General features: G+C 47.1%; 1 protein-coding gene across 1 annotated transcript in view; it reads right to left on the bottom strand.

Moving 5' to 3' along the window:
* Positions 1-733: 733 nt before the first annotated feature.
* The window catches only part of h6pd (hexose-6-phosphate dehydrogenase (glucose 1-dehydrogenase)), a 94,240-nt gene continuing 67,235 nt past the window's right edge, over positions 734-27,738 (bottom strand). The window contains exons 4-5 of the mRNA XM_085967358.1: positions 24,804-25,073; positions 734-9,945 (exon numbers count right to left, since the gene is read on the bottom strand). Coding sequence (XP_085823484.1) covers positions 8,582-9,945; positions 24,804-25,073 — 1,634 coding nt within the window. The 3' untranslated portion in view covers positions 734-8,581. The remainder of the gene's footprint in view (positions 9,946-24,803; positions 25,074-27,738) is intronic.

The following is a 27,738-nucleotide window of genomic DNA, read 5'->3' as shown; positions in this document are numbered from 1 at the left end:
AGCTCGAGTGCCCCAAGAGGGACACGGGGCGAGGCTCGAGGTGCTCCGCGTCCCTCTTAGGGCGCTGAAACTGAATATCGCAGCGCAACATGCCGCAGCGCCACACGCTGCGGCACGGCGCGCTGCGGTACTGCAGGCCTTCCTCCCATTCTTAAGGGGGAGGGGCCTGCACCAGCGCAATCAGAGATCGCGAGTGCCGGCAAAAGAGCCCGGCACCGAGGAGAAGTGCCGGGCTCTCGGTAAACAGCGGGGGGCGATCAGGAGGCCGGGGACGGAGGTGCTGGCAGGCGGCCGCCGAAAAAAACGGCCGCCCCGCACCTCCACCTTAATTTGCGCCACTGCCGCCACAGGAAGGCCCCGTGAACTGGGCGCCATTTGCGAATGGCGCTATCGAGGCGGTCACTGCCAAATATCGAGATCGGGGCGGTAGCGGGGCGCTGCGCACACTGATGACATCATCGGAGGTGGTGCAGCGCAACAGGTTAACGCCGCCATTAGCACCCCAGCTAAATATCGCGGGAGGCGCGGCCAGTGGCGCTAAAGCCACTGAGTGCCCTCTTTAGGCGCTAACTGGTGGCACAGCCCACCGAATTTCTAGGCCATGATATCTTATCAAATCTGATGATTTTTAAGAGTTCGTCCCATGATTTATGAGACGGTGGGGTTGCCAAATCTTTCTTTCTTCAAAAACAGACATCCACTCACTCTGATGAACATACACCAAAAGTCAAAAAGCATTAAAAATAAAACTTTTATTTAACTTTTAATCCATCGTGATTGTTGATGCACACAACTGTACAGGTTCTCAATCACTATACAAACAAATTGGTCAAAAAATTCTGAAAACATTCTTTAAAATACCCGAATGAAAAAATACATTTTCACAGATAAAATTGCCTCTTGATCAAAAAAAAAAATAGACCCACAAAATTTTACTCACCATTTAAAGTATTTGGTTTTCATTGGGACAAAAAGTACAGCAGGTTTTGCACAACAACGTTTCTACACAACTAACTAACATGCATTCGCAGTAATTCTAAATCCCGAAGCAGGCACCGATCAGGAGTCCTCCAAAACTATACAACCAGTATCGTCGAAAGCAGAGTGGAGTCCGGTTAACGTCACCTCTACCACTTGCGACTTTAATTTTCTTTTCTCCATTCTGCCCTTTGTTAATGGCGCCTCTCCTTCATTTCAAAAGATCCCCTTGATTTAGGAGAGTGCTCTGCGGTCACCCCTCAATAGTGCCCTGGGCCTGGCCACTAGGCAAAGCTGTGACAGTGCAGTCAGCTTCCTCGCAGCACTCCTCTTCTTGGTACAGCTGCTGGGGACTCGGGAGATCAGGAATCTAACAACTGGGAGTCCAACTGTGAATGCCAACGTACACTGGAATCTGCAGCCAGGACTGCTGGCCCGTGGCACAGTATGTTAATACACTACTTCGCAGAGCTACCCCAATCTGACCGGGCCTTTTGTTTTTCAAGAATCCCAGTGAATTTTCCGACACCATCATTTTCCTCAACTTTTTAATCTTATACCAGGCATCAGCTGATGAATACAAGCAAAGTCAAATCTTCATTACCAAACACAAAGTTATGATAAGACGGTAACCGCTGCATCAATGCAGCAAACATTTAAACTCACGCTTAATCACACAAGAGTCTACACCCGAGGTAATATTTTCACTTGGATGTAGGTAAGATTACTGAATCGCACAATTTTGAACTGAAAATGCATCATAGATTAAGGACCGAGTGAATTAAGATCTTTTAAAAGTTAATTTCACAGCTTCAAACAGTATTATTTAATATTTATGATGGGGTACTGCTGGTAAAAGGACCAAGTGAATGATTTGCATTTATATAGTGTGTTATCACATCTCTCATGTCAGCTGTGGCTCAGTGGGCAGCACTCTCGCCTCGGAGTCAGAAGGTTGTGGGTTTAAGCCCCACTCCAAAGATTTGCGCACAAAATCCAGGCTGATACTCCAGTGCAGTGCTTTAAACCGAGGCCCCAGCTGCAGGATAAATATTGGCCAGGACACCGGGGAGAACTCCCTTGCTCTTCTTCAAAATAGTGCCATGGGATTTTTTATGTCCACCTGAGAGGGCAGACGGGGCCTTGGATTAACGTCTCATCCAAAAGACGGCACCTCCGACAGTGCAGCACTCCCTCAGCACCACACTGGGAGTGTCAGCCTAGATTTATGTGCTCAAGTCTTAGAGTGGGGATTTGAACCCACAACCTTCTGACTCAGGAGGCGAGGGTGCTGCCCACTGAGCCACTGGCTGACATGATCACATTGCTGTTTGTGGGAGCTTGCTGTGCACAAAATGGCTGCCGTGTTTCCCACATTACAACAGTAACTACACTTCAAAAAGTACTTCATTGGCTGTAAAGCGCTTCGGGATGTCCCGAGGTCGTGAGAGGCGCTACAGAAATGCAAGTCTTTTATTTTTCTCAGAAATGTCCCAAAGCATTTCCTAAACATTATTAAACTTGGAAGTTCAGTACGTTACATAAGTAAATATGCAGCAGTTATTTTGTGCATGGGAAGATGCAAGGAGACCATTGACCAGTTAAATCTGCTTTTTTTGCATCGTGGTTGAGGAGGGAATATTGGTCAGTACACAGGGAGAACTCAAATGCTCTCTTCAAATGATGCTAAAGGACTTTTAGCATCCACGTGAACCGATGAAACAGGCAGATGGGGCGTGAGCTCAACTTTTCATCCAAAGGATAGCACCTTCAACAGTGCAGCACTCCCCTCAGTACTGCATTGGAGTATCAACCTAGACTGAATTGCCTCAATATCTTCAGTGTATTTACAGGTGCCTTTCAGTCGCTTTCCATGTTAAAATGCAAGTTAGTGGCAGTCTGGGAGCAGACATTTTGTATAGATCTCCTCCTCATGGTACCTGGTGAAGATCCAGTGATGTCATGAATGGAGGAGTTCTAGCCTCAAAACAATCTTCTGATTCCCAAAGTCTCAAGAGTTATCTAGTTAAAACGCTACACAGAAAAATGGAGTAAGGAAACGGTATTTGTTTTATGAGACCCACTTCCTCCACAGACCGTGTACTCTTATCACAAACTCTAATCTCCTGAGCCCAAACTTCTTCCTTAAGGGAAACATAGAAACATAGAAGATAGGAGCAGGAGTAGGCCATTCGGCCCCTCGAGCCTGCTCCGCCATTCAATGAGATCATGGCTGATCATCCAAATTCAGCACCCTGTCCCTGCCTTCTCCCCATATCCCTTGATCCCTTTAGCCTTAAGAAATATATCCAACTCCTTCTTGAATATATTTAATGAATTGGCCTCTACTGCCTTCTGTGGTAGAGAATGCCACAGGTTCACCACTCTCTGGGTGAAGAAATTCCTCCTCATCTCTGTCCTAAATGGCTTACCCCTTATCCTTAGACTGTGACCCCTGGTTCTGGACTCCCCGACCATCGGGAACATCCTTCCAGCATCTAGTCTGTCTAGTCCTGTTAGAATTTTATAAGTTTCAATGAGATCCCCTCTCATTCTTCTAAACTCCAGCGAGTACAAGCCCAATCGACACAATCTCTCCTCATACGTCATTCCTGCCATCCCAGGTATCAGCCTGGTGAATCTTCGCTGCACTCCTTCCATGGCAAGAACATCCTTCCTCAGATAAGGCGACCAAAACTGCACACAATACTCAAGGTGTGGTCTCACCAAGGCCCTGTACAACTGCAGCAAGACATCCTTGTTCCTGTACTCAAACCCTCTCGCTACGAAGGCCAACATACCATTTGCCTTCTGGAAACCAAGCAAAGTTCCAGAATATTGGTTTACCTCCACGTCTCGATCATTTTAACATGGTCAACTGCTTTCCGTCGATGACATTTCCTTACTGACAGAAGGCCATGAACCATCCTTTCCGTGGACTATGCCATTGCTGTCCTATGTTTTAAGCTCCCCTATACATCGCCTCTCCCCAAGGATTGTACGATCGATATGCTTATGATCATTATAACTGTCACTCGGTGACCAACCGAAGAAGGGTATAGAAGATTAAGGGGTGATCTAATTGAGGTGTTTAAGATGATTAAAGGATTTGATCGGTTAGAGAGAGAGAAACTACTTCCTCTCGTGGGGGAGTCTAGAACAAGGAAGCATAACCTTAAAATTAGAGCTAGTCCGTTCAAAGGGTGATGTCAGGAAGCACTTCTTCACACAAAGGGTAGTGGAAATCTGAAACTCCCTCCCCCAAAAAGCTCTCAAGGCTGGGGGGCAATTGAAAATGTCAAAACTGAGATTGATAGGTTTTTGTTAGGCAAGAGATATGGAACCAAGGCAGGTAGATGGAGTTATGATACAGATCAGCCATGATCTAACTGAATGGCGGGACAGACTCGAGGAGCTGAATGGCCTACTCCTGTTCCGATGTGTAGTTGTGTTTGGCGAGTTCACTTTGTAAAATGGACCATTTCTTACTTCCTCCTATGGCTCGTATGAATTGATGGAACTCACCCATTAGAGGTGAGTGAATCTGAACGGCAGCAATATCTGGGATTTGAACTTGCAACCTCTGGGCTGGAAACCCAGTGCAGAGGAGCCAGGCTAACCCAAGAAACCTGGTTTCATCCTAAAATAATAGCATTTTTAGAAATGACCACTATTCTTATAGATATATAGATTTCCACTATTCCTTTTTTTAATTCGATGTGGGCGTCGCTGGCAAGACCAGCATTTATTGCCCATCACTACTTGCCCTTGAGAAGGTGCAGTACTTCTTTGCAGCAGTTTGGTACAACTGAGTGGCTTGCTCGGCCTTTTCAGAGGGCAGTTAAGAGTCAGCCACATTGCTGAGAGTCTGGAGTCACGTATAGGCCGGAGCAGGTAAGGACATTAGTGAACCAGATGGGTTTTTTCGACAATCCAGTAGTTTCATGGTCACCATTACTGATACTAGTTTTTTTTATTCCAGATTTATTTAATTAACTGAATTTAAAATCCCCAAGCGGTCATGGTGGGATATCAACTCATGTCTCTGGATCATTAGTCCAGGCCTTACTAGTCCAGTAACGTAACTACTACGCTACCATTCCCATATTTTGTCTTACTTCTGCCAAGAACAACACGAGCACCAGTGTGAAGGGTGTTTCCTGAACTGCGTGGGCTTCTTCGTAATTCCCACTCCCTTTTATGCTCTCATCCATCCTTTTAGCCCCACTTCACCCTGTTATGATTGGGACTGTAGGATAGTCAACCCTTCACGAATATCAGGTAACTGCTAGGTCATCCCGCTGGAGTGATGATTACAAGAAAGGACAACTCCCCTCGACAGTTCTCCTTCCTCTCCCCAGCCATTCACCCAGGATCTGGTTAAGGATAAAAAATAACAACAGAAAATGCTGGAAATACTCAGCAGGCCAGGCAGCATCCGTGGAGAGAGAAACAGAGTTAACGTTTCAGGTCTGGGACCCTTCATCAGAACTGGAAAAAGCTGGAGATGTAACAGATATTAAGCAGGTGCAGAGACGGGGGGGGGGGGGGGGGGTTAGGAGGGGAGGAAGAAATAGAAAGAACATCCTGTACTTTTGTAAGAGGCAGGAAAGATAAAATGTTGCAAATGGGAATGGCAAAAATCATACTGCATGAAAAATGGGGGCAGGGATAATTATCTGAAATTGTTGAACTCGATGTTGAGTCCGGCAGGCTGCAAAGTGCCCAATCGAAAGATGAGGTGCTGTTCCTCGAGCTTACGTTGAGCTTCATTGGAACAATGCAATAGCCCGAGGACAGAGAGATCAGAGTGGGAGTGAAGCAGTGAATTAAAGTGACAGGCGACCGGAAGCTCAGGGTCACCCGTACGGACTGAACGGAGGTGTTCCGCAAAGCGGTCGCCCAATCTGCGTTTGGTCTCCCCAATGTAGAGGAGACCACATCGTGAGCAGCGAATACATGCCTGAATACAAAGGACAGTTGAGACCGAGATTCCAAATTTAAAGGGGTCTCACCACCAGCAATGTTTGTTTGACACATTTTTTTCTTCACATGCACTCAGTTAGGACAATAGTGGCATCTGTGTCAATATTTTTGACAGAAACTATATTTAAAAATGACCCAAAGCTCATGAAAATCACATCGTGACACTAAGTTGCATCGGACACTTATCTGCTAAAGCACAACCTTTCCCAGTGCCCAATATTTGTGATCAAAAAAAAACCTTTGAGAGAAAACTCTTCTTGGCCTATTGGAACCGCTCTGGGAGAGGGTGACTAGACCCCTTTGAGCCTCTTAATTGAGGCACTCTTGTCGTGGTGTTGTAGCTACCTGCATATCGTCACCCGTTATTGTTAATGCAACAAGTATGTTAAAATTATACATTTTGCAAAAAAGAAATCTGTCTAAATGAGTAAACTGACATCTTGTTAAACACCTCGACAAACTTTTGAACCCTTCACCTGCACAAAGAATATATTCAGGACTTCGCCAGTGCTCGCTTATTAAATTCGAACTGAAAAGGCACCATCATATTACAGGGAAAATTTGAGATCAGTATCTGTTCAGCACAATGTGGGGCCTGCAGAACTGAGTTATATTACCTGACTACATTTCAAAAGTACTTCATTGGCTGTATAGCACTTTGGGACATCCGGAGGTCATGAAAGGCGCTATATAAATGCAAGTCTTTCTTTTATACTGCCACCTCCACGTGGCTCTCTGGCTAGGAATACCAAAGCCCTGCTCATTGGCATCGGAATGTGGGTTAAATTTTAACTTTAAAAAGCCAACCACCTGGGGACTTTTCAAACTTTACTTTGCAATGGTCGCAGTTGCCCAAATTAAATTCAGACATCTTCCGATGAGGTACTTCGCACTGAGGCAAAGCCACAAGTCAGCTCAAAATGGGTCGTAGATGTGGCCTGTGCTAGAAGTGAACCTTCCATGCTTGAAGTTAACCAGGCACAGCTCAGTAACAAAAGCTTTCAAAATCATGAACAAAGGCAGACTAAAGCAATGTCCAAACACAACTTATTGATAAGTAATAACAGAAAACGCTGGAAAAACTCTTCGACCTGAAACGTTAACTCCGTTTCTCGCTCCACAGATGTTGCCTGGCCTGCTGAGTTTTTCCAGCGTTTTCTGTTGTTATTTCGGATTTCCAGCATCCGCAGTATTTTGCTATCGTATTAATGATAAGTAAAACTCATTACCGGAATGGCAACTTGTACATAATCAGCAGCACTGGGGCGAGGGGAAGGGGAGTTTAAGAAATATCCAGTCTGCTCACGTCAGCTGTGTTCTTCCCTAAAATATGGCTAAGGGAACTGATTTGTGGCCACCCGGATCACTCAGAAATTAGCATTTTCAGTGCTTCTGTGACATTCAGTGCAAACTTGCAGTGCTCGGACAGCAAATCTCATTCCACGGGCTGTTCCAATTGCTAAATCATTTGCCCTCAATATGAAATATAAAGGCAGCAACAGCAGGGCTCTGCCCCCGTGTGAGTCGGAGTTAGGGCTGCAAGTCCCCAACCGACACCACCCCCAGTGCTTCGATCCAGCGAGGCTCCTCGCCAGCAGAGAGGCAGCCTTCCAACCTCTGCCCCACAGTTTCCGCTCTACCAGTGCAAAAGCTTTTACTCCTTCTAAGGTTGCAAAGAAAGATGACCCTTCTTTTCTAAGGCCTGCATCACATGTCACCCATTTTGACTTAAATATCTTCCAATGCTGGGTTACTGTGATTGATAAGGCCATGTAAATTAAATGAGCGCTTTCAGTGAATCCCTTCCAGAACCTCAGTCGAATATTGGACAAAAAAGAAAATACTGAACGGTATCTGTATTTTGTTTATGCGCTTCTTCCCTTGTCGATGTAGCTGTGATAGAATGTCCCTGGCTTCTTTTCAAAAAGGATCCCTGAGCAAGAAGACACATGGGTGATGTTCAGAGAAATTACGTTCCTCTTATCCTGTTGGATGTTTGGGAACAACTGGTTTATAAAAAGAATCACGTTTAATTTATAAAAGGGGTACTGTCACCAGAAATGTGAACCACAAACACAAATATCTACAACATGGCACCATTTGAACATTTTTTTTTAAAAAATGTAGAAAAGATTGTGGATTTGTTGCCACGAGATACTGGGAGAGATTCCTGGCTTCACGGCCTGGGTGTGTGGACCCGGTGGAGTGGAGAGCCCGCCCGCTGTACTAGGCACCCGAGTTTCATTAGGTTGAAATCAATAGAACGGAAAGCGGGTGGGTTCTACAGCAAGCATTCGATTCACTCCGCCAGATCACAGCCCAGGCGGTTCAAGACAAAAATCTACCCCATTCTATTTATTGCTGGTTAAGTTATTCTTAATTGGATCGCCACTTTGACATTTACATTGGGATGGGCAATAAATGCTGGCCTTGCCAGCGACGCCCAGATCCCATAAGCGAATTTAAAAAAAACACACCCAGAATTAACCCCCACACCCACCAAAAATAACAATACCACTTCATTAACAAAGAGTAACTTCAGAAAACTTGTCACACCAGAAGATTTAAATTCGGCTCTGGAGGGCAGGCAGCGAGGATGCGATCTCATGAACCTTGGTCACCCAAGCAATGCATCATAGTCGATAAACCAAACGAGTTCGCCATCTGAGGGCTGGACACGTGTAATAGGCCAGCTCTGAGGCTTCTCCACCTCCTTGCTCATTTTACTGACAATCAAATGTTTGCTCTTCCCGGTGATTAAGACAGCGACGTTTTTAGATTTGTTGATCGTGCTTAAAGAAAGGGTCATCCTCTGGTGAGGCTTGACCGGGCTTTCTGAAAACAGAACCAGTTTGTCGTCACGAGTCAGAGCCGGGCTGTTGGGAAACAACGAGGCTGTGTGGCCATCAGCGCCGGTCCCCAGTAAAACGAAATCAAAACTGGATCCATTAACCAGCATTCTGATTTCATTTGCGTAGAGGTCCGCGCCGCGGTCATCTTCGACGCACAGCCGTTGGTTCATGTGGACGGGCATCGGGTGAATGTTGACGTAAGGGATCTTGAAATGCTTCAGCAGGTTGTCGTGCAAGCTTCTGAAGTTCGATTTGGCGTCGCGAAGCGGAACGCACCGCTCGTCCACCAACCAAAAGTGGGTCTGTTTCCAAGGGAAGGTGCAGTGATGCGCGGCCAACCGCTGGAACAGGCCGATTGGGCTCGAGCCTCCCGACACGGCGAGGTGGAATTGCCCCATTTTTTCCACAGTCGCTTGAGCCGTTCGATGCAGATAGGAAGCCAGTTTGGCAATTAGTTCCTCGGTGTTGGCCGAGACCAACTTATTCCGTCGGAAGCTCGACTCCATCACCTTGTAGTCGCTTGCACGCTGACGGCCAAAACTCTGTGATATGATCTGCACAGGCTCTGCCACGGCAAACGACACCACTCTCCCTGCAACCGTGAAGTCCAGTAAATCGCCATTCTGCGCCCCACCAGGGTAAAGGCGTGGGCTCTCTTTGGAAAAGTCTTTAAGTAGCGGTGTCCAGACCTTCCACGATGCCAAAAGATCCTCGGTATTGACAAACGAGTCTCGCTTGCCCTGGAGAATCTGCGGTATCAGCACCGCGTAAGCATCCTTTTGCATCACAGGGGTGTAGATATAATAGTCCGATAAGGGAAGACCAAACATGTGGACATCTGGAAATTCGGTCACTTGTTTCCAGCTCGATGCATTTATCACTGGTTTAAACAGGTTTTTACTGACCAAAATAGCTGGAAAATTCAAGTCTCCATGACCGACATAAAAGATTATTTGTCTCGGCTTGCATTGACTGAATTCAGCTTTTCTCGTCGACTCATTTTGGAGGCAGAAAGCTTTGTTTTTGAACACGATTCGAGTGTAGCCAACTCTCTCATCCAAAGCTTTTCCAGCGGTCAGTATAAAAGGCACACTATCCCACTGAGGGCTCTCTAGGAACATCGCTACACCTGAAACACAGATGGAAAATTGACAGTGTTACTATGTGCTGATGACAAATGGTGTCTGTGAAAACAAGTGACATTAGGCAGAGTGCTGCTGATCCAACACTTCAACTGGGAGAAACACTTGCTTTCTTTCCCCTCAGATGCTGCACAAAACGATATCAGGACGACACTGCTGAAAGCTTACATGTTATTCATTCAAATGATGCTACAATGCTTGTCACCTACACAAAGTGTCAGCTGTGGCTCGGTGGGTAGCACACTCGCCTCTGAGTCAGAAGGTTGTGGGTTCAAGCCCCACTCCAGAGACTTGAGCACAAAATCTATCCAGTGCAGTGCTGAGGGAGTGCTGCATTGTTGGAGGTGCCGTCTTTTGGATGAGACATTAAACTCAGGCCCTATTTGCCCTCTCAGGTGGACGTAAAAGATCCCATGGCACTATTTTGAAGAAGAGTCCTTCCCCCCGGTGTCCTGGCCAATATTTATCCCTCAACCAACATCACTAAAACAGATTAACTGGTCATTATCGCATTGCTGTTTGAGAGCTTTCAGTGCGCAAATTGGCTGCCGCGTTTCCTACATTACAACAACTTGTATTTATAGAGCGCCTTTAATGGAGTAAAATGTCCCAAGGTGCTTCACAGGAGCGTTGTCAAACAAAATCTGACACCAAGCCACAAAAGGATAAATTAGGGCAGGTAACCAAAATCTTGGTCAAAGAGGGAGGTTTTAAGGGGCGTCTCAAAGGAGGAAAGAGAGGTGGCGAGGCAGAGAGGTTTAGGGAGGGAATTCCAGAGCTTAGGGCCTCGGCAGCTGAAAGCACGACTATCGATGGAGGAGCGATTATAATCAGGGATGCTCAAGATGGCAGAATTGGAGGAGCGCAGAGGTCTCGGAGGGGTTGTGGGGCTGGAGGAGATTGCAGAGATAGTGAGGGGGTGCGAGGGTCATGGAGGGATTTGAAAACAAAGATGAGTATTTTAAAATCGAGGCGTTGCTTAACCGGGAGCCAATGTAGGTCAGCGAGCACAGGGGGTGATGGGTGAACGGGACTTGGTGCGAGTTAGGACACGGGCAGCCGAGTTTTGAATGTCCTCAAGTTTATGGAGGGTAGAACATGGGAGGCTGGCCAGGAGTGCGTTGGAATAGTCAAGTCTAGAGGTAACAAAGGCATGGATGAGGGTTTCAGCACCTAAAGAGCTGAGGCAAGAGCGGAGATGGGCGATGTTACGGAGGTGGAAATAGGCGGTCTTAGTGATGGCGCCAATATGTCGACGGAAGCTCATCTCGAGATCAAATATGACACCAAGGTTGCAAACAGTCTGGTTCAGCCTCAGACAGTTGCCAGGGAGAGGGATGGAGTCAGTGACTAGGGAACGGTGACTACACTTCAAAAGTATGTCATTCGCTGAGGACATCCTGAGGTCATGAAGAATTTCTTCACCCAGAGAGTGGTGAACCTGTGGAATTCTTTGCCACACAGAAGGCCGTTGAGGCCAATTCATTAAATATATTCAAGAAGGAGTTAGATGTATTTCTTGAGGCTAAAGGGATCAAGGGATATGGGGAGAAAGCAGGGACAGGGTACTGAATTTGGATGATCAGCCAGGATCTCATTAAATGGCGGAGTAGGCTCGAGGGGCCGAATGGCCTACTCCTGCTCCTATCTTCTATGTTTCTATGAAAGGCACTAGAAAGGCAAGTTCTTTCTTTCTTACGTAGTCAAAGGCGGCTAAAATTTCTCTTCCGTCACTATGTGCTGTATAAAGAACACAAGCTCACCCTATTGTAGAGAAGACGACCTCCTGTAGTGGCTTAATGAGTAAAAGTTCCGTCCAGTGTGCCAGTAAGGCATGATGATCAGAAGGTCCCTGGTTTTTAATTCTCTGGGGCAACAATTGAGGTGCTGCAAGTGGCCTCAACACTTCTTGCTGAGCAGCCTCGGTGGAAGAGAGAGAACGCCCACGCTTTCCACTCCTGACTGTTACCCAGCGACTGCTGCTGGTAACTGTGTGAGTGGACATCAAACCACAGCCAGGTCAGGCTCGGTCCTCATGTCCTCCATGGGCTAATCGCCTACTGGCAATCACCGTCTAGGCTTGGGCACAAAGAATGGGCCTTTTCAGTCCAAATCAGAGGGACGCTGGCACCCGTGGAGCTGTACCCCAGCAAGACGCGGTGCCTTTTACCGCAAAGAGAGCAGAATTATACTTCTTGGTTCCACAACAAACTATCACAAAAAACAGTCCGTCGGGGTGACCCCGAGCTTCCGGTCGCCTGTCACTTTAATTCTCCCCTCCGCTCCCACTCTGACCTCTCTGTCCTCGGCCTCTTACACCGTTCCAATGAAGCTCAGCGTAAGCTCGAGGAACAGCACCTCATCTTTCGATTAGGCACTTTACAGCCTTCTGGACTCAACATCGAGTTCAACAATTTCAGATCATAACCTCGGGCCCCATCCTTTTATTTTTCTCTCCCACATGGCAGCTGTCCTTCATTCTGTCATTTACACTTCATCTAGAGCCATCTTTCATTTCTTAACTTGTCCCATTTCCATCTCCTTTTGCCTCGCACCATCTCTTAATCGCTCCGGCCTTCCATCCTATCACAGACCTTCCCTTTGTTCTTTCCTCCCCTCCCCCCTTTCCCTGCCCCCACACTTGCTTAAAAACCTGTTCCCTCGCCAGCTTTTTCCAGTTCTGACGAAGTGTCATCGACCTGAAACGTTAACTCTGTTTCTCTCTCCACAGATGCTGCCTGACCTGCTGAGTATTTCCAGCATTTTCTATTTTTATATCACAAAATCAATTAGTTTTGAAATGCATGTGCAGGATGCAGAACATAGCGAATTAAACCACAGGGTGTCCATGGGCCTAATAATTGACAAACACCAGAGCCAAGAGTTAATTATAAGCCTGACTTAAAAGATGATTTATTCCCCAAACCACTGCTTCCTATTATGCATATAACCTGCTGATGTAATAATACAATTCCACCAACCCCCGCCCCCAGCCCCCCCACAAAATTACCTTTAAAATGCATCAAAGGAAGGTTTGCTATTTTGTTTTCAGATTGGAATAGCACAGATGCTGGCTCTATCAAGCTTGTGTTGACCTCATTGTGGATTTCGAGTTGGATGGTATTCATAAAGATCGCAAAAATAAGCAGTGGTTTGGGGAATAAATCATCTTTTAAGTCAGGCTTATAATTAACTCTTGGCTCTGGTGTTTGTCAATTATTAGGCCCATGGACACCCTGTGGTTTAATTCGCTATGTTCTGCATCCTGCACATGCATTTCAAAACTAAGAGCTCGATCGGCCTATCGACTTTATCCTTCCACAGCAGCCTACAGTCCCTGCACCCCCATCACAGCATTTAATCTCCTCCTGGGCACTTCCTGAGGTTTTGACTCCACTATCCTCTCCAGAAGAGGCCAGCCCAGCTATTAATCACTCAACATCCTGGGGGGTCACCATTGACCAGAAACTTAACTGGACCAGCCACATAAATGCTGTGGCAACAAGAGCAGGTCAGAGGCTAGGTATTCTGTGGCGAGTGTCTCACCTCCTGACTCCCCAAAGCCTTTCCACCATCTACAAGGCACAAGTCAGGAATGTGATGGAATACTCTCCACTTGCCTGGATGAGTGTAGCTCCAACAACACTCAAGAAACTCGACACCATCCAGGACAAAGCAGCTCACTTGATTGGCACCCCATCCACCACCTTAAACATTCACTCCCTCCACCACCAGCGCACCGTGTCTGCAGTGTGTACCATCTACAAGATGCACTGCAGCAACTCGCCAAGGCTTCTTCAACAGCACCTCCCAAACCCGTGACCTTTACCACCTAGAAGGACAAGGGCAGCAGGCGCATGGGAACACCACCGCCTCCAAGTTTCCCTCCAAGTCATGCACCATCCTGACTTGGAAGTATATCGCCGTTCCTTCATCGTCACTGGGTCAAAATCCTGGAACTCCCTCCCTAACAGCACTGTGGGAGCACCTTCACCACACGGACTGCAGCGGTTCAAGAGGCGGCTCACCACCGCCTTCTCAAGGGCAATTAGGGATGGGCAATAAATGCTGGCCTTGCCAGCGATGCCCACATCCCATGAATGAATTTTAAAAAAAAGTTTCCTGAGATCAATCCTAAACTTTGTACCCATGTCCCCTTGTGCTGTTGTGCTTTAACTTGAAATCGTGCTCGGGATGAATTTTTTCTTCTGCATTAGAACCTTTCAAGGCTGGAGATTTGCAGCTTTTCTAAACTTCCCCATTTTTCACTTGGGTGGAATTCGTGTGGGCAGGGGGCCGAGGCGGACAGCAAACCAACCCGAACTCAGCAGTGTAAGGCCGGGGAAATTTTAACTCCAGGGCCCACCTGCATAACAACAACAACAACTTGTATTTATATAGCGCCTTTATCGTAGTAAAACGTCCCACAGCGCTTCAGAGGAGTGTTGTCAAACAAAATAGGTTTTAAGGGGCATCTTAAAGGAGGAAAGAGATGTAGCAAGGCGGAGAGGTTTAGGGAGGGAATTTCAGAGCTTAGAACCCAGGCAACTGAAGGCACGGCCGCCAATGGTTGAGCGATTAAAATCGGGGATGTGCAAGAGGCCAGAATTAGAGGAGCGCAGATATCTCGGGGGGTTGTGAGGCTGGAGGAGATTACAGAGATAGGAAGGGGCGAGGCCATGGAGGGATTTGAAAACAAGGATGAGAATTTTAAAATCGAGGCGTTGCTTAATGTAGGTCAGCGAGCACAGGGGTGATGGGCGAACGGGACTTGGTGTGAGTTAGGACACGGGCAGCAGAGTTTTGGATGACCTCCAGTTTACGTAGGGTAGAACGCGGGAGGCCAGCCAGGAGTACGTTGGAATAGCCAAGTCTAGAGATAACAAAGGCATGGATGAGGGTTTCAGCAGTGGATGAGCTGAGACAGGGGCGGAGACGGACGATGTTACAGAGGCGGAAATAGGCGGTCTTAGTGATGGCGTGGATAAGCATAGGCCCATTCAGGTCTCCCACCCGAACATGGTGGAAGGTACAGCTGGGGCTGCGGGTGAGAGCGGACTACTGGGTGCTAGGGAACCAAAGGAATGGTCCCTAGCACTCGGGAGTGGTTGGGAGGGGCTAGGGGAAGGCCTCGCAGTCGGGGGAGAAGGGAAGCCCGGGAGCAGGAGAAGCCTAAAATTTCCTCGCGGATTGCCCCTTAAAAGCCCAGTGAAGTTTTTCCTGGGAGATTTTTATCTTTAATGTCATCTCCAACGTGGCTCTATGTTCAGGAATATAAATATCTTGGTATTTAAGACTGCCGATTCCCCATTTTTTTCTTCTGTTGAGGATTGGGACCAAGCAGAATTCTTCCGCTTCCAAATCCACCCTGGAGTTATTGATGCGCCCAACAATCATTGGCTGCTCAGTCGCTAGTGGCCCTGTCGTCTTTACCTTCTGATTTCCAAAGAGGGACATTGTCCTCCCATGGTCTCCTGACACAGGTCTGCACTTCATGTACTGGTTTTAAATTCTGGGATTGTCACTGATAGATACACAGAAACATAGAAGATAGGAGCAGGAGTAGGCCATTCGGCCCCTCGAGCCTGCTCCGCCATTTAATGAGATCATGGCTGATCATCCAAATTCAGTACCCTGTCCCTGCTTTCTCCCCATATCCCTTGATCCCTTCAGCCTTAAAAAATATATCTAACTCCTTCTTGAATATATTTAATGAATTGGCCTCCACTGCCTTCTGTGGTAGAGAATTTCACAGGTTCACCACTCTCTGGGTGAAGAAATTCCTCCTCATCTCTGTCCTAAATGGCTTACCCCTTATCCTTAGACTGTGGCCCGGTTCTGGACTCCCCGGCCATCGAGAACATCCTTCCTGCATCCAGTCTGTCTAGTCCTGTTAGAATTTTATGTTTCAATGAGATCCCCTCTCATTCTTCTAAACTCCAGCGAGTATAAGCCCAATCGACCCAATCTCTCCTCATACGTCATTCCTGCCATCCCAGGTATCAGCTTGGTGAATCTTCACTGAACTCCTTCCATGGCAAGAACATCCTTCCTCAGATAAGGCAGCCAAAACTGCACACAATACACAAGGTGTGGTCTCACCAAGACCCTGTACAACTGCAGCAAGACATCCTTGTTCCTGTACTCGAACCATCTCGCTACGAAGACCAACATACCATTTGCCTTAACCGCCTGCTGCACCTGCATGCTTACCTTCAGCGACTGGTGCACAAGGACACCCAGGTCTCGTTGCACTTCCCTTCTTCCAATCTATTGCCGTTTAGATAATAATCTGCCTTCCTGTTTTTGCCACCAAAGTGGATAACCTCGCATTTATCCACATTATACTGCTCTGCCATGCTTCTGCCCAATCAACCAACCTGTCCAAATCATACTGGATTTTCTCGGCATCCTCCTCACAGCACACACGCCCAACCCAGCTTTGTGTCATCTGCAAAATTGGAGATACAGGAAACTTTCGATTTACCGGCACCTAAATAACCGGAAATCTTGGTTAACCGGCAAAATTCAGGAGTAGGTTCAGGTAAGTTTCATTACTTGCCTTCCTCGATCTGTTGCTGCGCAAGGGTGTGGCTGCAGCTGTTGCTAAGCTACAGAGACGCTTGGAGCTTGTGGCCATTGTTCTGAACCTGTTGCTAAGCAACAGGGTTTGTTGCTTTATACAGAGCTCTGAGCTCCGTATCTTTTACTATAGCTTTCGGTTATCTGGAATTGTTGATGAACCGGCACCACGTCGGTCCCATCGGTGCCAGATAAAAAAAAGTTTCCTGTATTACATCTAGTTCCCTTGTCTAGATCATTTATATATATTGTGAATAGCTGGGGTCCTAGGACCGATCCCTGCGGTACCCGACTAGTCACTGCCTGCCACTCAGAAAAAGAGCCGTTTATTCCAACTCTTTGCTTCCTGTCTGCCAACCAGTTCTCTATCCAAGTCAGTACCTTGGATAACAGAGGTGGACCAGCCTCTAGACTTCACTTAAGTCTAGGCTCAGTGTCATTCAACAATGTAAGCAAAGGTCATGACAGGAAAGGGCTATTTAGCCCATCTCTTCCGTACTCTAGCTCTCCCAGTCAAGCATCCAACTGCACTTTGAACACCCTAATGGCATTTAATCCATGAACCTGCCTGACATTTGCTAGTCTTGAGTAATGACATTTCTGCTAATGGTTTTAAACTTACTTTTCACTCATTGAAATTCATGTCCTCCAGCCTAACCAGATTAGTTTAATGTTATTGTCGTTTCACCTTGTCTATATCGTTTAATACTTTAACCTTTTTAAGCTGCGTCAGCCACGGCTCAGTGGGTAGCACGCTCTCCGAGTCAGAAGGTTGTGGGTTCAAGTCCCACTCCAGAAACTTGAGCACAAAAATCTAGGCTGACACTCCAGTGCAGTGCTGAGGGAGCGCCGCACTGTCGGAGGTGCCCGCTTTCAGGTGAGACGTTAAAACCGAGGCCCCGTCTGCTCTCTGAGATGGACGTAAACGATCCCATGGCACTACTTCGAAGAAGAGCAGGGGAGTTATCCCTGGTGTCCTGGGGCCAATATTTATCCATCAATCAACACAACAAAGACAGATTATTTGGTCATTATCACGTTGCTGTTTGTGGGAGCTTGCTGTGCGCAAATTGGCTGCCACGTTTCCTATACTACAACAGCGACTACACTTCAAAAGTACTTCATTGGCTGTAAAGCGCTTTGGGACGTCCAGTGGTCGTGAAAGGCACTATATAAAGGCAAGTCTTTCTTTGTAGTTCTTAAGCTTCTCTAACCATTGGTGTACTGCTTGCCTCAGACTCGGTGCTACTACTGATCCAGTGGTTAGTGAAGGAACCTTAATCTCGATTGAGAATCATTTGCTCCTTCACTAAGTTTGTTTTCTTGGCAGTGCTTACACCGTGTAGTATTCAATATTTTAACATTTGTCTTTATAATCTGTTTACTCACCAATCGTGCCCTTTGACCCATCCCCCCACTCCCTTCCTGCAGCATATTTGCTAACACAGAAATATTTGGATGAGATTCTTTTTTTTTTTTTAAATGCCAATGATTTTTCTGTGAACAGACATAAAACGCAGCGATCCCAGTGTGACTAATACCAGAAAGCACACGATTGTCAAGGGAACACTCTTTGCTTACGTCACAAGTGTGTCCATTTCAGTGAAATGTATGAACGCTCTGCTTTCTCATGGAGCTGTGTAAACACAATTAATGAGGAAACCTGCAGATAAAATAGGAGACGATGATTTATCCCCAGCTAATTGCGCACTGTTCCTTATGCTTACTCTTACACTAAAGGCCCATTTTAAGAAGAATCGTAGAACGTCAAAGCACAGAATCAAGCCATTCAATCCACCAAGTCTGCTAGAGTTTTCTCACTACACGAGCAATCTAATCCAATCCTACTCTCCTGCCTGCTCCCCCATACCCGTTAATGTTCTACTTGCTCAGTGTGAGTCGTGGCTCAGTGGGTAGCACTCTTGCCTGAGTCAGAAGGTTGTGGGTTTAAGTCCCACTCCAAGCACAAAAATCTAGGCTGACACTCCAGTGCAGTACTGAGGGAGTGCTGCACTGTCAGAGGTGCCGTCTTTCGGATGAGACGTTAAATCGAGGCCCCGTTTGTTCTCTCAGGTGGATGTAAAAGATCCGATGGCACTATTTCGGAGGAGAGCAGGGGAGTTATCCCCGGTGACCTGGCCAATATTTATCCCTCAATCAACATCACTAAACATAATCTGGTCATTATCACATTGCTGTTTGTGGGAGCTTGCTGTGTGCGGGAGCTTGCTGTGTGCAAATTGGCTGCAGCATTTCCCACATTACAACAGTGGCTCCACTTCAAAAGTACTTCATTGGCTGTAAAGTGATTTGAGACGTCCGGTGGTCGTGAAAGGCGCTAGAGAAATGCAAGTCTTTCTTTGTTTTCTTTCTTTTTTTCCTCCAAGCACTCCAAGTGCTCTTGCAGAGAGCCGGCACGGACTCGACAGGCTGAATGGCCTCCTTCTGTGCTGTAACCATTCTATGATTCTATGGGGGAAAAATTCAGTATCGCCCTGTTTGGAACGCCATTATCGGCCGTGCGCAAAGTTTAGCGCCTGGCGCTAATTATCACCTCCGACGGCAAACTTGGCTTTTATCGCCCCTGGAGGGGATTGGAGCACTAAATCAGGCGCTTCACACCTGTCTTAAGGCGCAAAGGCCGAGGAGCAAGGTGCTACCTCAGAGCGCTGGCGAAGCAAGGAAGGGCAAATCAAAATAAACCTGCAAAGTGCTGCTCAGTACCCAAAACTCCTTCACACAGCGTCGAATCTCTCCAGAAGTCTCTCTCTCTCTCTCTCAGAATGCGTGGTGCAAAAATGTCACCAACAAAAAAAGGCAGGAAGCGGTCGCCTTTAAATAGCGCTCCCCCAGTCCCTTTCTGACTGCAAAACGCTCCCCTCAACCTGTCATTGCTAGCGGCAGGCGGTAAGGCAGGGGGCGCCACTCAATATCCGGTCCGGGGCGTTGCGCACTCGACTGACGTCACGATCTGCCGGCGCAGGAGATCGTGGCGGCAGTGTTTAGCGCCGCCGCAAAATGTCTAGTTAATTTCGCGAGCGGCGCAAACATCTCCGCGCCCGGGCGCTAGTTGCTTTGCGCCCCATTAGCGCCCTCTTAAGGCGCTAACGGGAGGCGCAAACTAACTGAACTTTTCCCCCTGTGATTCTAAGCAACTGGCTCATTCCCTTTTACAAGAATTCATGGACTCTTCTTCAATAATGGGTTTGTGGCAGAGAATTCCACATTCTAACCAAGGAAGCACACTGCACAATTGCTTGGACAACCCAGTACTATCATGTTTTTTTTCCACGATACTTTGAATGAAGCATGCAGAGTTTGATGTGCACTTGCAATGATTTTACAAGATACTGTGACAGATGTTCCAAGAGAAGAAAGTGGTTATTGGCACAGTACAAATGAGCCTAATTCACTGTGTGAATTATACACTATTACTGTACAAAGTATTTACAGCACACAAACAGCCCATTGAACCTAACTAGTCTGTGCCGGTGTTTATGCTCCACACCTTACCGCATCTAACCCCATCCGCATATCCTTCGTGTCAGCTGTGGCTCAGTGGGCAGCACACTCGCCTCCGAGTCAGAAGGTTGTGGGGGACTTGAGCACATAAAGCTAGGCTGACACTCCCAGTGCAGTGCTGAGGGAGCGCTGCACTGTCGGAGGTGCCATCTTTCAGATGAGACGTTAAACCGAGGCCCCGTCTGCTCTCGCAGGTGGAAATAAAAGATCCCATGGCGCTATTTTGAAGAAGAGCTGGGGATTTATTCCCGGTGTCCTGGGCCAATATTTATCCCTCAACCAACATAACAAAAACAGATTATCTGGGTCATTATCACTTTGCTGTTTGTGGGAGCTTGCTGTGCGCAATTTGGCTGCCGCATTTCCTACATTACAACAGTGACTACACTTCAAAAAGTACTGACATGTATCAGTCATTCGTGAAAGAAAGACTTATGAAATAATACTGAGCGGCCTGCGGGTGGCGATGTCCAGGGAGAGTATAAATACTCGGGCACGGGCCCAGCTTGCGCAGGACATTCTTAACAGGAACTAGTGAAGGATACAACTAGACCTCCATGTTGTAAAACAGTTGATTAAAGCTTTGTTTAACGCTTAGACCAAGTGCCTAGTAGTTTTCTTACGTCAAGTACTTCATTGGCCATAAAGCGCTTTGGGACGTCCAGTGGTCGTGAAAGGCGCTATAGAAATGCAAGTCTTTCTTTCTTTCTTTCTATTCCTTTCTCCCTCATGTGCTTATCTAGCTTCACCTTAAATGCAACCACGCCATTCGCCTCAACCACTCCCCGTGGTGGCGAGCAATGTTCCCTTTAAGCTGTGCGGCCACGTGCGGTGCTCTGCAGCTCCGGCGCAGCCGATGAGCCGGCTTTTAAAAAGAAAAACCGCGTCTCCGCGGAATTCTGAACGACCTGCACAGCCCATTAAAGGGGCCGCGCGGGCCCAAAAAAAATTAGAGGGAACATTGGTAGCAAGTGCCACATTCTCACCACTCTCTGAGTAAAGAAGTTTCTCCCCAATTCCCTATTGGATTATTAGTGACTATCTTATACTTATATTGTCTTTCATTAAAATGCAGCCAATAAAAAAAAAACTTGGATTTTCACAACCACCGGACGTCTCAAAGCGCTTAACAGTCAATTAAATACTTTTGAAGTGTAGTCACTGTTGTAATGTGGGAAACGCAGCAGCCAATTTGTGCACAGCAAGCTCCCACAAACAGCAAGGTGACAAAGACCAGATAATCTGTTTTATTGATGTTGGTTGAGGGATAAATACTGGCCCAGGACTCCGGGGATAACTCCCCTCTTCTTCGAAATAGTGCCATGGGATCTTATACGTCCACCTGAGAGCAGACGGGGCCTCGGTTTAACGTCTCATCCGAAAGACGGCACCTCCGATAGTGCAGCGGAGATCAGTACAGCAATGGAGTGTCAGCCTAGATTTTTGTGCTCGAGTCTCTGGAGTGGGACTTGAACCCACAACCTTCTGACTCCGAGGCAAGGCTGCTGCCCACTGAGCCACGGCTGACACTCTACCTTCATTAAAAGTATCTACCAAAGCAGCCAATCAATTCATATTGATATTGATGGAAGATAAAGTTATCTGAGCTTTCTGCACTGTACCAAACACGAACAAGGGGTCCCTGTGAACTGAACCATGGCGTAAATTGGGATTTTGTGTGAAATATTTGTCTCAGTATAGGTTGAAAGCTCTGGGAAGACAGCAAAACTCTAGTCCAGGCCACAAAGAGAGAGGGGACTTTACAGAGTTATAGCTAAAATTTAGTGAATTCTTCAAAATGATTTAATTGTGAGTGTAATTGCTATATTATAAATGTAAATTTTCGGCTGGCTATCAGGCAGCTGAGGAAAGCTCGGGGTCAGTCATTTCAGCATTCCGATTGGTCACTTTGGTGGTGTTCATTGGCTGCATTTAGGGTTAATGGAAGGAAAATTAGAAACAATGAGAAAAAGCGATTAACAAAATCGGAGATTTGAATCAATCAGGTTTCTGCTCCTCACAGACAATGTTTCACCTTTGTGCTGCGCGGTGGTCGTGCAGGGATCTGGAGATCCCGCAAAGGCCGCTCAATGGCTTTATAACGGGAAAAAAAACAGCGCATGCACGGCATCTTGAATGGGGGCCGCGCAGCCCCTTAAAGGGGACAGCGCAGCCAAAATAATTAATTAGCGGGAGCATGCTCACAGATACGTTGAGAATATTCCCACGGTCCAGAACATACGTCCATGCCCAAGCACCCGACGCAAGACTTTTATTTATTTTGATCGACTTAACACAAATTCTGGAAAACACTGCAAGCGACACAGCTCGCACTGCAGGGCAACATGTGCGTTGTGTAAAATTGAAAAGTACATTGCCACCTCCCCCCCCCCACCCCCCACTGGGAATGTTCCAATTAGCTTCCTCTGATACCCGAGTCAATTTAAACCAATTTCATTTCATGCATATAAAAAGCACCCAGCCAGTAACTGCTGCATAACCTAATGGATTCATTAAAAAGCAACTCAGCAAACTTGGAAGCAACTTTCAGATGAAATGGCAAGTTTACAATAGAGTGCCCCAAAAAAAAGTTATTAAAGTTTCTTACATAATTCTGGTTAGGGAGCGACGGGGCAACTTTATCATTTGATCAACCTTAACCTCCAGTGCAGGTCGTCCATCCCAGGTGTCATGGACTGATACAGAGGGCTGACTACCGTTCATCAACATATCAGCACAACGTGGCCAGTAGCAGTGCCTCAGTACTGAAAGATTTATTTTACTGATCCAGTTACTGGTGAGCTCACTCGAAAATAACTTGGCTTCACAAATGCTCCTGTAGAACAGATTGGAAGGAATATTTTCCTCTTTTGTCTGGATCCATTTTACGTGAAATTACTATTCTTCCAGCTTCAGCTCCTCATGGCCCTGCCTCACTCATACCTCTTCGGCAGCACCTCCCAAACCCGCAACCTCTACCGCCTAGAAGGACAAGGGCAGCAGGCGCACGGGAACACCACCTGCAAGTTCCCCTCCAAGCCTCACACCATCCTGACTTGGAAATATATCGGCCGTTCCTTCATCGTCGCTGGGTCAAAATCCTGGAACTCCCTCGCTAACAGCACTGTGGGAGCACCTTCACCACACGGACTGCAGCGGTTCAAGAAGGCGGCTCACCACCACCTTCTCAAGGGCAACTAGGGGCGGGCAATACTGCTGCCCTCGCCAGCGACGCCTACATCCCAGGAATGAATTAAAAAAAATACCAACTGCAGCGTGCCGCACAGGGAGGTAATGAACGGGTACCTTTGCTCATCAGTGACCAGCAATACTGCTGCACCGAGAGATAACTCGGAGTGATGTCACTCTCTCTGACATGCTGGTGGCTGGAGGTCACCAAGGGGTTTAAAATCCTCCACGTGCTGCTTTAAAAGAAATGACATTAACGCCTGTGTTAATGTAATGCAGACAGGGATTTAAAGTGAGCCTGTTAACCAGTGCATTAAAGAAAGAAAGACTTGCATTTATATAGCGCCTTTCACCACCACCGGACGTCTCAAAGCCATTTACAGCCAATGAAGTACTGTACTTTTTGAAGTGTAGTCACTGTTGTAATGTGGGAAACATGGCAGCTAATTTGCGCACAGCAAGCTCCCACAAACAGCAATGTGTTAATGACCAGATAATCTGTTTTAGTGATATTGATTGAGGGATAAGTATTGGCCAGGACACCGGGGATAGCTCCCCTGCTCTTCTTCGAAATAGTGCCATGGGATCTTTTACATTCACCTGAGAGAGCAGACGGGGCCTCGGTTTAACATCTCATCTGAAAGACGGCACCTCCAACAGTGCGGCCCTCCAACAGTGCGGCACTCCCTCAGCACTGCACTGGGAGTGTCAGCCTAGCTTTATGTGCTCAAGTCCCTGCAGTGGGACTCGAACCCACAACCTTCTGACTCAAATTAGAGCCCAGCGGAAATTAAAGGTGCCTTTGTACTCCACCCTTAGTGTGAATCAGTCCTGAGTTCACTTTGGGATTGCAGGGCCTCCTTACTCTGCCACCTCCAGAGCCCAACCTCAACTCATGGATTTTATATGGTGGGGATGTCACAATGCATGTACATCAAACATTTCAGTCTGTTATTTGTGACTTTATCCCCCAGGAGGGCAAACAAGTGGGAATTGGCAATCTCACTTACTTTCCATGGCCCCTGATAAAATTTGCCCTTTGGAACCGACTTCCTTCACCCCACCATTGGCGGCAGTGCCTTCAGCCGTCTCGGCCCTCACCTCCTCTCTCTCCTCCTTTAAGCCTCTCCTTAAAATCTACCGCTTCAACCAAGCTTTTGGGCAACCTGTCCGAACGCCTCCTTCTTTGGTGTCAATTTTTGTCCGATTACACTCCTGTGAAGCGCCTTGGGATGTTTGGCTACACGGAAGGCGCGCTATAAATGCAAGTTGTTGTTGTTGTTGGTGACCTGCAGCAGAGCGGGTTTGCACTGCAGTCTCAGATCTGCCGGTCGGGTCCGGAACCAACTGGGTATAGGAAGCCACTATCTTCAATGTGGCGGTGAAGTAGGAATGCTAAAGGTGGTGCGTGAGTGGCTCTGCACCCCAAAACATGCCATCATATCAAGGTGAACAGCAAGAGAGCTGATATATCCCACTAAAGGCTGCGTTACTCAGTGAGGAGGGGGGGGGGGGCGGTGGGGGGTGGGAGTTCAGGAGCGAATATACTTACCAGCAAAGGTTGGGACGGCGCTTGTATAATCAGCTGGCTTCTGGAGCTCGTGTCTGACCTCGGCATTGTACGCTTGATATTGGCCAATGACAGCACTCATCTTGTGGGGTTTTTCCAAGCTGTCATACACTTTCATTTTGTTTCTGTGGATCGCTTCGGAGTCGCTGATGTTTACTGGGGTCTCCATGGCGACAAATGTCAGAATTTCCGTCAGGTGGTTCTGAATAACATCACAAATGACACCGTACTGCTCATAAAAGCTCGTGCGACCTGAGGAGAGGGAACAACACTAGACATTAATGATCATGAGTTAGACAGCTGCAAGTTAAAAAAAAACCTCTGCGTTTTAAGAGCCCGAGCATTCAGGACACTGTTGCCAGGCAGTGGAGAAAAATCTGCTGAGGTGCTATCTCAACAGTTCACTTAGAATCATCGAATCTTATAGCACAGAAGGAGCCCATTCGGCCCATCGTGCCTATGCCAACTCTTTTAATGAGCTGTTCAATTAGTCCCACTCCCCTGCTCTTTCCCCATAGCCCTGCAAATGTTTCCATTCCAAGTACATATCTGATTTGCTTTTGAAAGTTACTATTGAATCTGCTTTCAGGCAGTTTCATTTTATTCTTTCATTCTAGATCATAACACACAGCGTTAAAAAAAAAATTCTCATCTCTCCGGCCTGGCTAATTATCTTAAACCTGTGTGAAGGTTGTGGGTTCAAGTCCCACTCCAGAGACTTACATAAGAATTAGGAGCAGGAGTCGGCCATACGGCCCCTCGAGCCTGCTCCGCCATTCAATAAGATCATGGCTGATCATCGACCTCAACTCCACTTTCCCGCCCGGTCTCCATATCCCTTGATTCCCCGAGAGTCCAAAAATCTAGGCTGACACTTCAGTGCAGTGCTGAGGGAGTGCTGCACTGTCGGAGGGGCCGTCTTTTGGATGAGACGTTAAACCGAGGCCCCGCCTGCTCTCTCAGGTGGGCGTAAAAGATCCCATGGCACTATTTCGAAGAAGGGCAGGAGAGTTATCCCCAGTGTCCTGGCCAATATTTATCCCTCAATCAACATCACTAAAACAGATGATCTGGTCATTATCACATTGCTGTTTGTGGGAGCTTGCTGTGCGCAAATTGGCTGCCGTGTTTCCTACATTACAACAGTGGCCACACTTCAAAAAGTACTTCATTGGCTGTAAAGCGCTTTGGGACATCCTGAGGTTGTGAAAGGGGCTATATAAATGTAAGTCTTACTTTCTTTTCTTTTCCTTTGGTTGCCGACCCGCCTGCCGTTAGAAAGAGTTTCTTAACAGGGCGAGTTTGAGTTAAATCACCACCAAAGGCTGAAGACAGACGTCACACACTGGAGATCACGCTTCCACCCCAAGGCTAAAACATTCCAACACGATCGGAAGGGAAGTACAGTCAATGCAGGCTTTGTTAAATCACTTGCCCAACACCGAGGCACATACTAATGAGCATTACAACCAGTTAGGCAATTCGGTGAGCAACTCAGGACAAGACTCTCTGTTGTGTGCTACTGTAGAAGAAAGAGGACTTTTGTTGTACTACCCTTTGACGTCACTTGCTGAAACCTGGACGGTTGCCCTCGAGAATGAGTTGGAAAACAAAGTTACATGTTCTGTATCACACGGCAGTCACTCGGCTCACGTGTTTGAAAGCTAGGGGATCCGATGACACATCCTGTAACCTCTTGTATTAAAACCTTTCATCCTCCACCTGGGAAAGGTGGGGGGTGGTGAGAAATCAGTAGGAAGAACAGAAAAGCAGAATATTTTTAAAGAGATGAGAGACTGGTAAATGTTGGCAGAGGGATTTGGGTGTCCTTGTACACGAATCACAGAAGGTTAACATGTACGTACAGCAAGCAATTAGGAAGGCAAATGGTACGTTAGCCTTTATTGCAAAGGGGGTTGGAGTATAAGAGTAGGGAAGCCTTGCTGCAATTATATAGGGCTTAGGTGAGACCACACCTGGAGTATTGTGCACAGTTTTGGTCTCCTTACCTAAGGAAGGATATACTTGCCATAGAGGGAGTGCAACGAAGGTTCACCAGACTGGTTCCTGGGATGAGCGGACTGTTCAGTGAAGAGATTAAGTAGATTGGGCCTATATTCTCTGGAGTTTACAAGAAGAGAGGTGATCTCATTGAAACATATAAAATGCTTAGACCTTGACAGGGTAGATGCTGAGAGGCTGTTTCCCCCCAGCTGGAGAGTCTGGAACTAGGGGGACATAGTCTCAGGATAAGAGGTCGGCCATTTAGGACTGAGATGAGGAGAAATTTCTTCACTCAGAGGGTTGTGAATTCTTGGAATTCTCTACCCCAGAGAGCTGTGGAGGCTCAGTCATTGAGTATATTCAAGACTGAGATCATTAAATTCATGGGCACTAAGGGAATCAGGCATGTGAAGTTGAGGTCAAAGATCAGCCATGATCTTATTGAATGGCGGAGCAGGCTCAAGGGGCCGTATGGCCGACTCCTGCTCCTATTTCTCATGTTCTTCTAAGTCAGTTAGAGCTCGCGTTCCTGATGGGAAATGCACGTGTGTACATCAGGTGCAAACAAGATGGGGCTCGATTGTGAAACCCTCCACGGTCGAATAACTCATTGCCTAGATTCACACGTTAAGTAATACTACTTGGGCAAGGTCCTGCAGGGCCGTGAAACTGTGTTCCATTGAGGGTCAGTGTATTTAGGAGGTGGGGGAGAAAACTGGAAGAAAATGGTTCCAATTCTCTCGATTTTGTCACCATTAATGGGCCCTATTTTGCAACCAGGTTTAGGCGTGCGAAGCGCGTGTGCTGAAACCCGGCACTTGCGCTCTGTCAAGAGTCTTCTTGACAGATCCTCCGCATCCCCGGGAGACGGGCCTCCGCGGGCGGAGAGCTACGCTATTTGCCCAATCTCCGA

This window comes from Somniosus microcephalus, chromosome 25 (genome assembly GCF_052327205.1).
Source record: "Somniosus microcephalus isolate GS21.2 chromosome 25, FLI_Smic_1.0, whole genome shotgun sequence".
Classification (NCBI taxonomy): domain Eukaryota; kingdom Metazoa; phylum Chordata; class Chondrichthyes; order Squaliformes; family Somniosidae; genus Somniosus; species Somniosus microcephalus.
The sequence above is the reverse complement of the archived record's forward strand: the minus strand, read 5'-3'. Positions and strand labels throughout refer to the sequence as shown.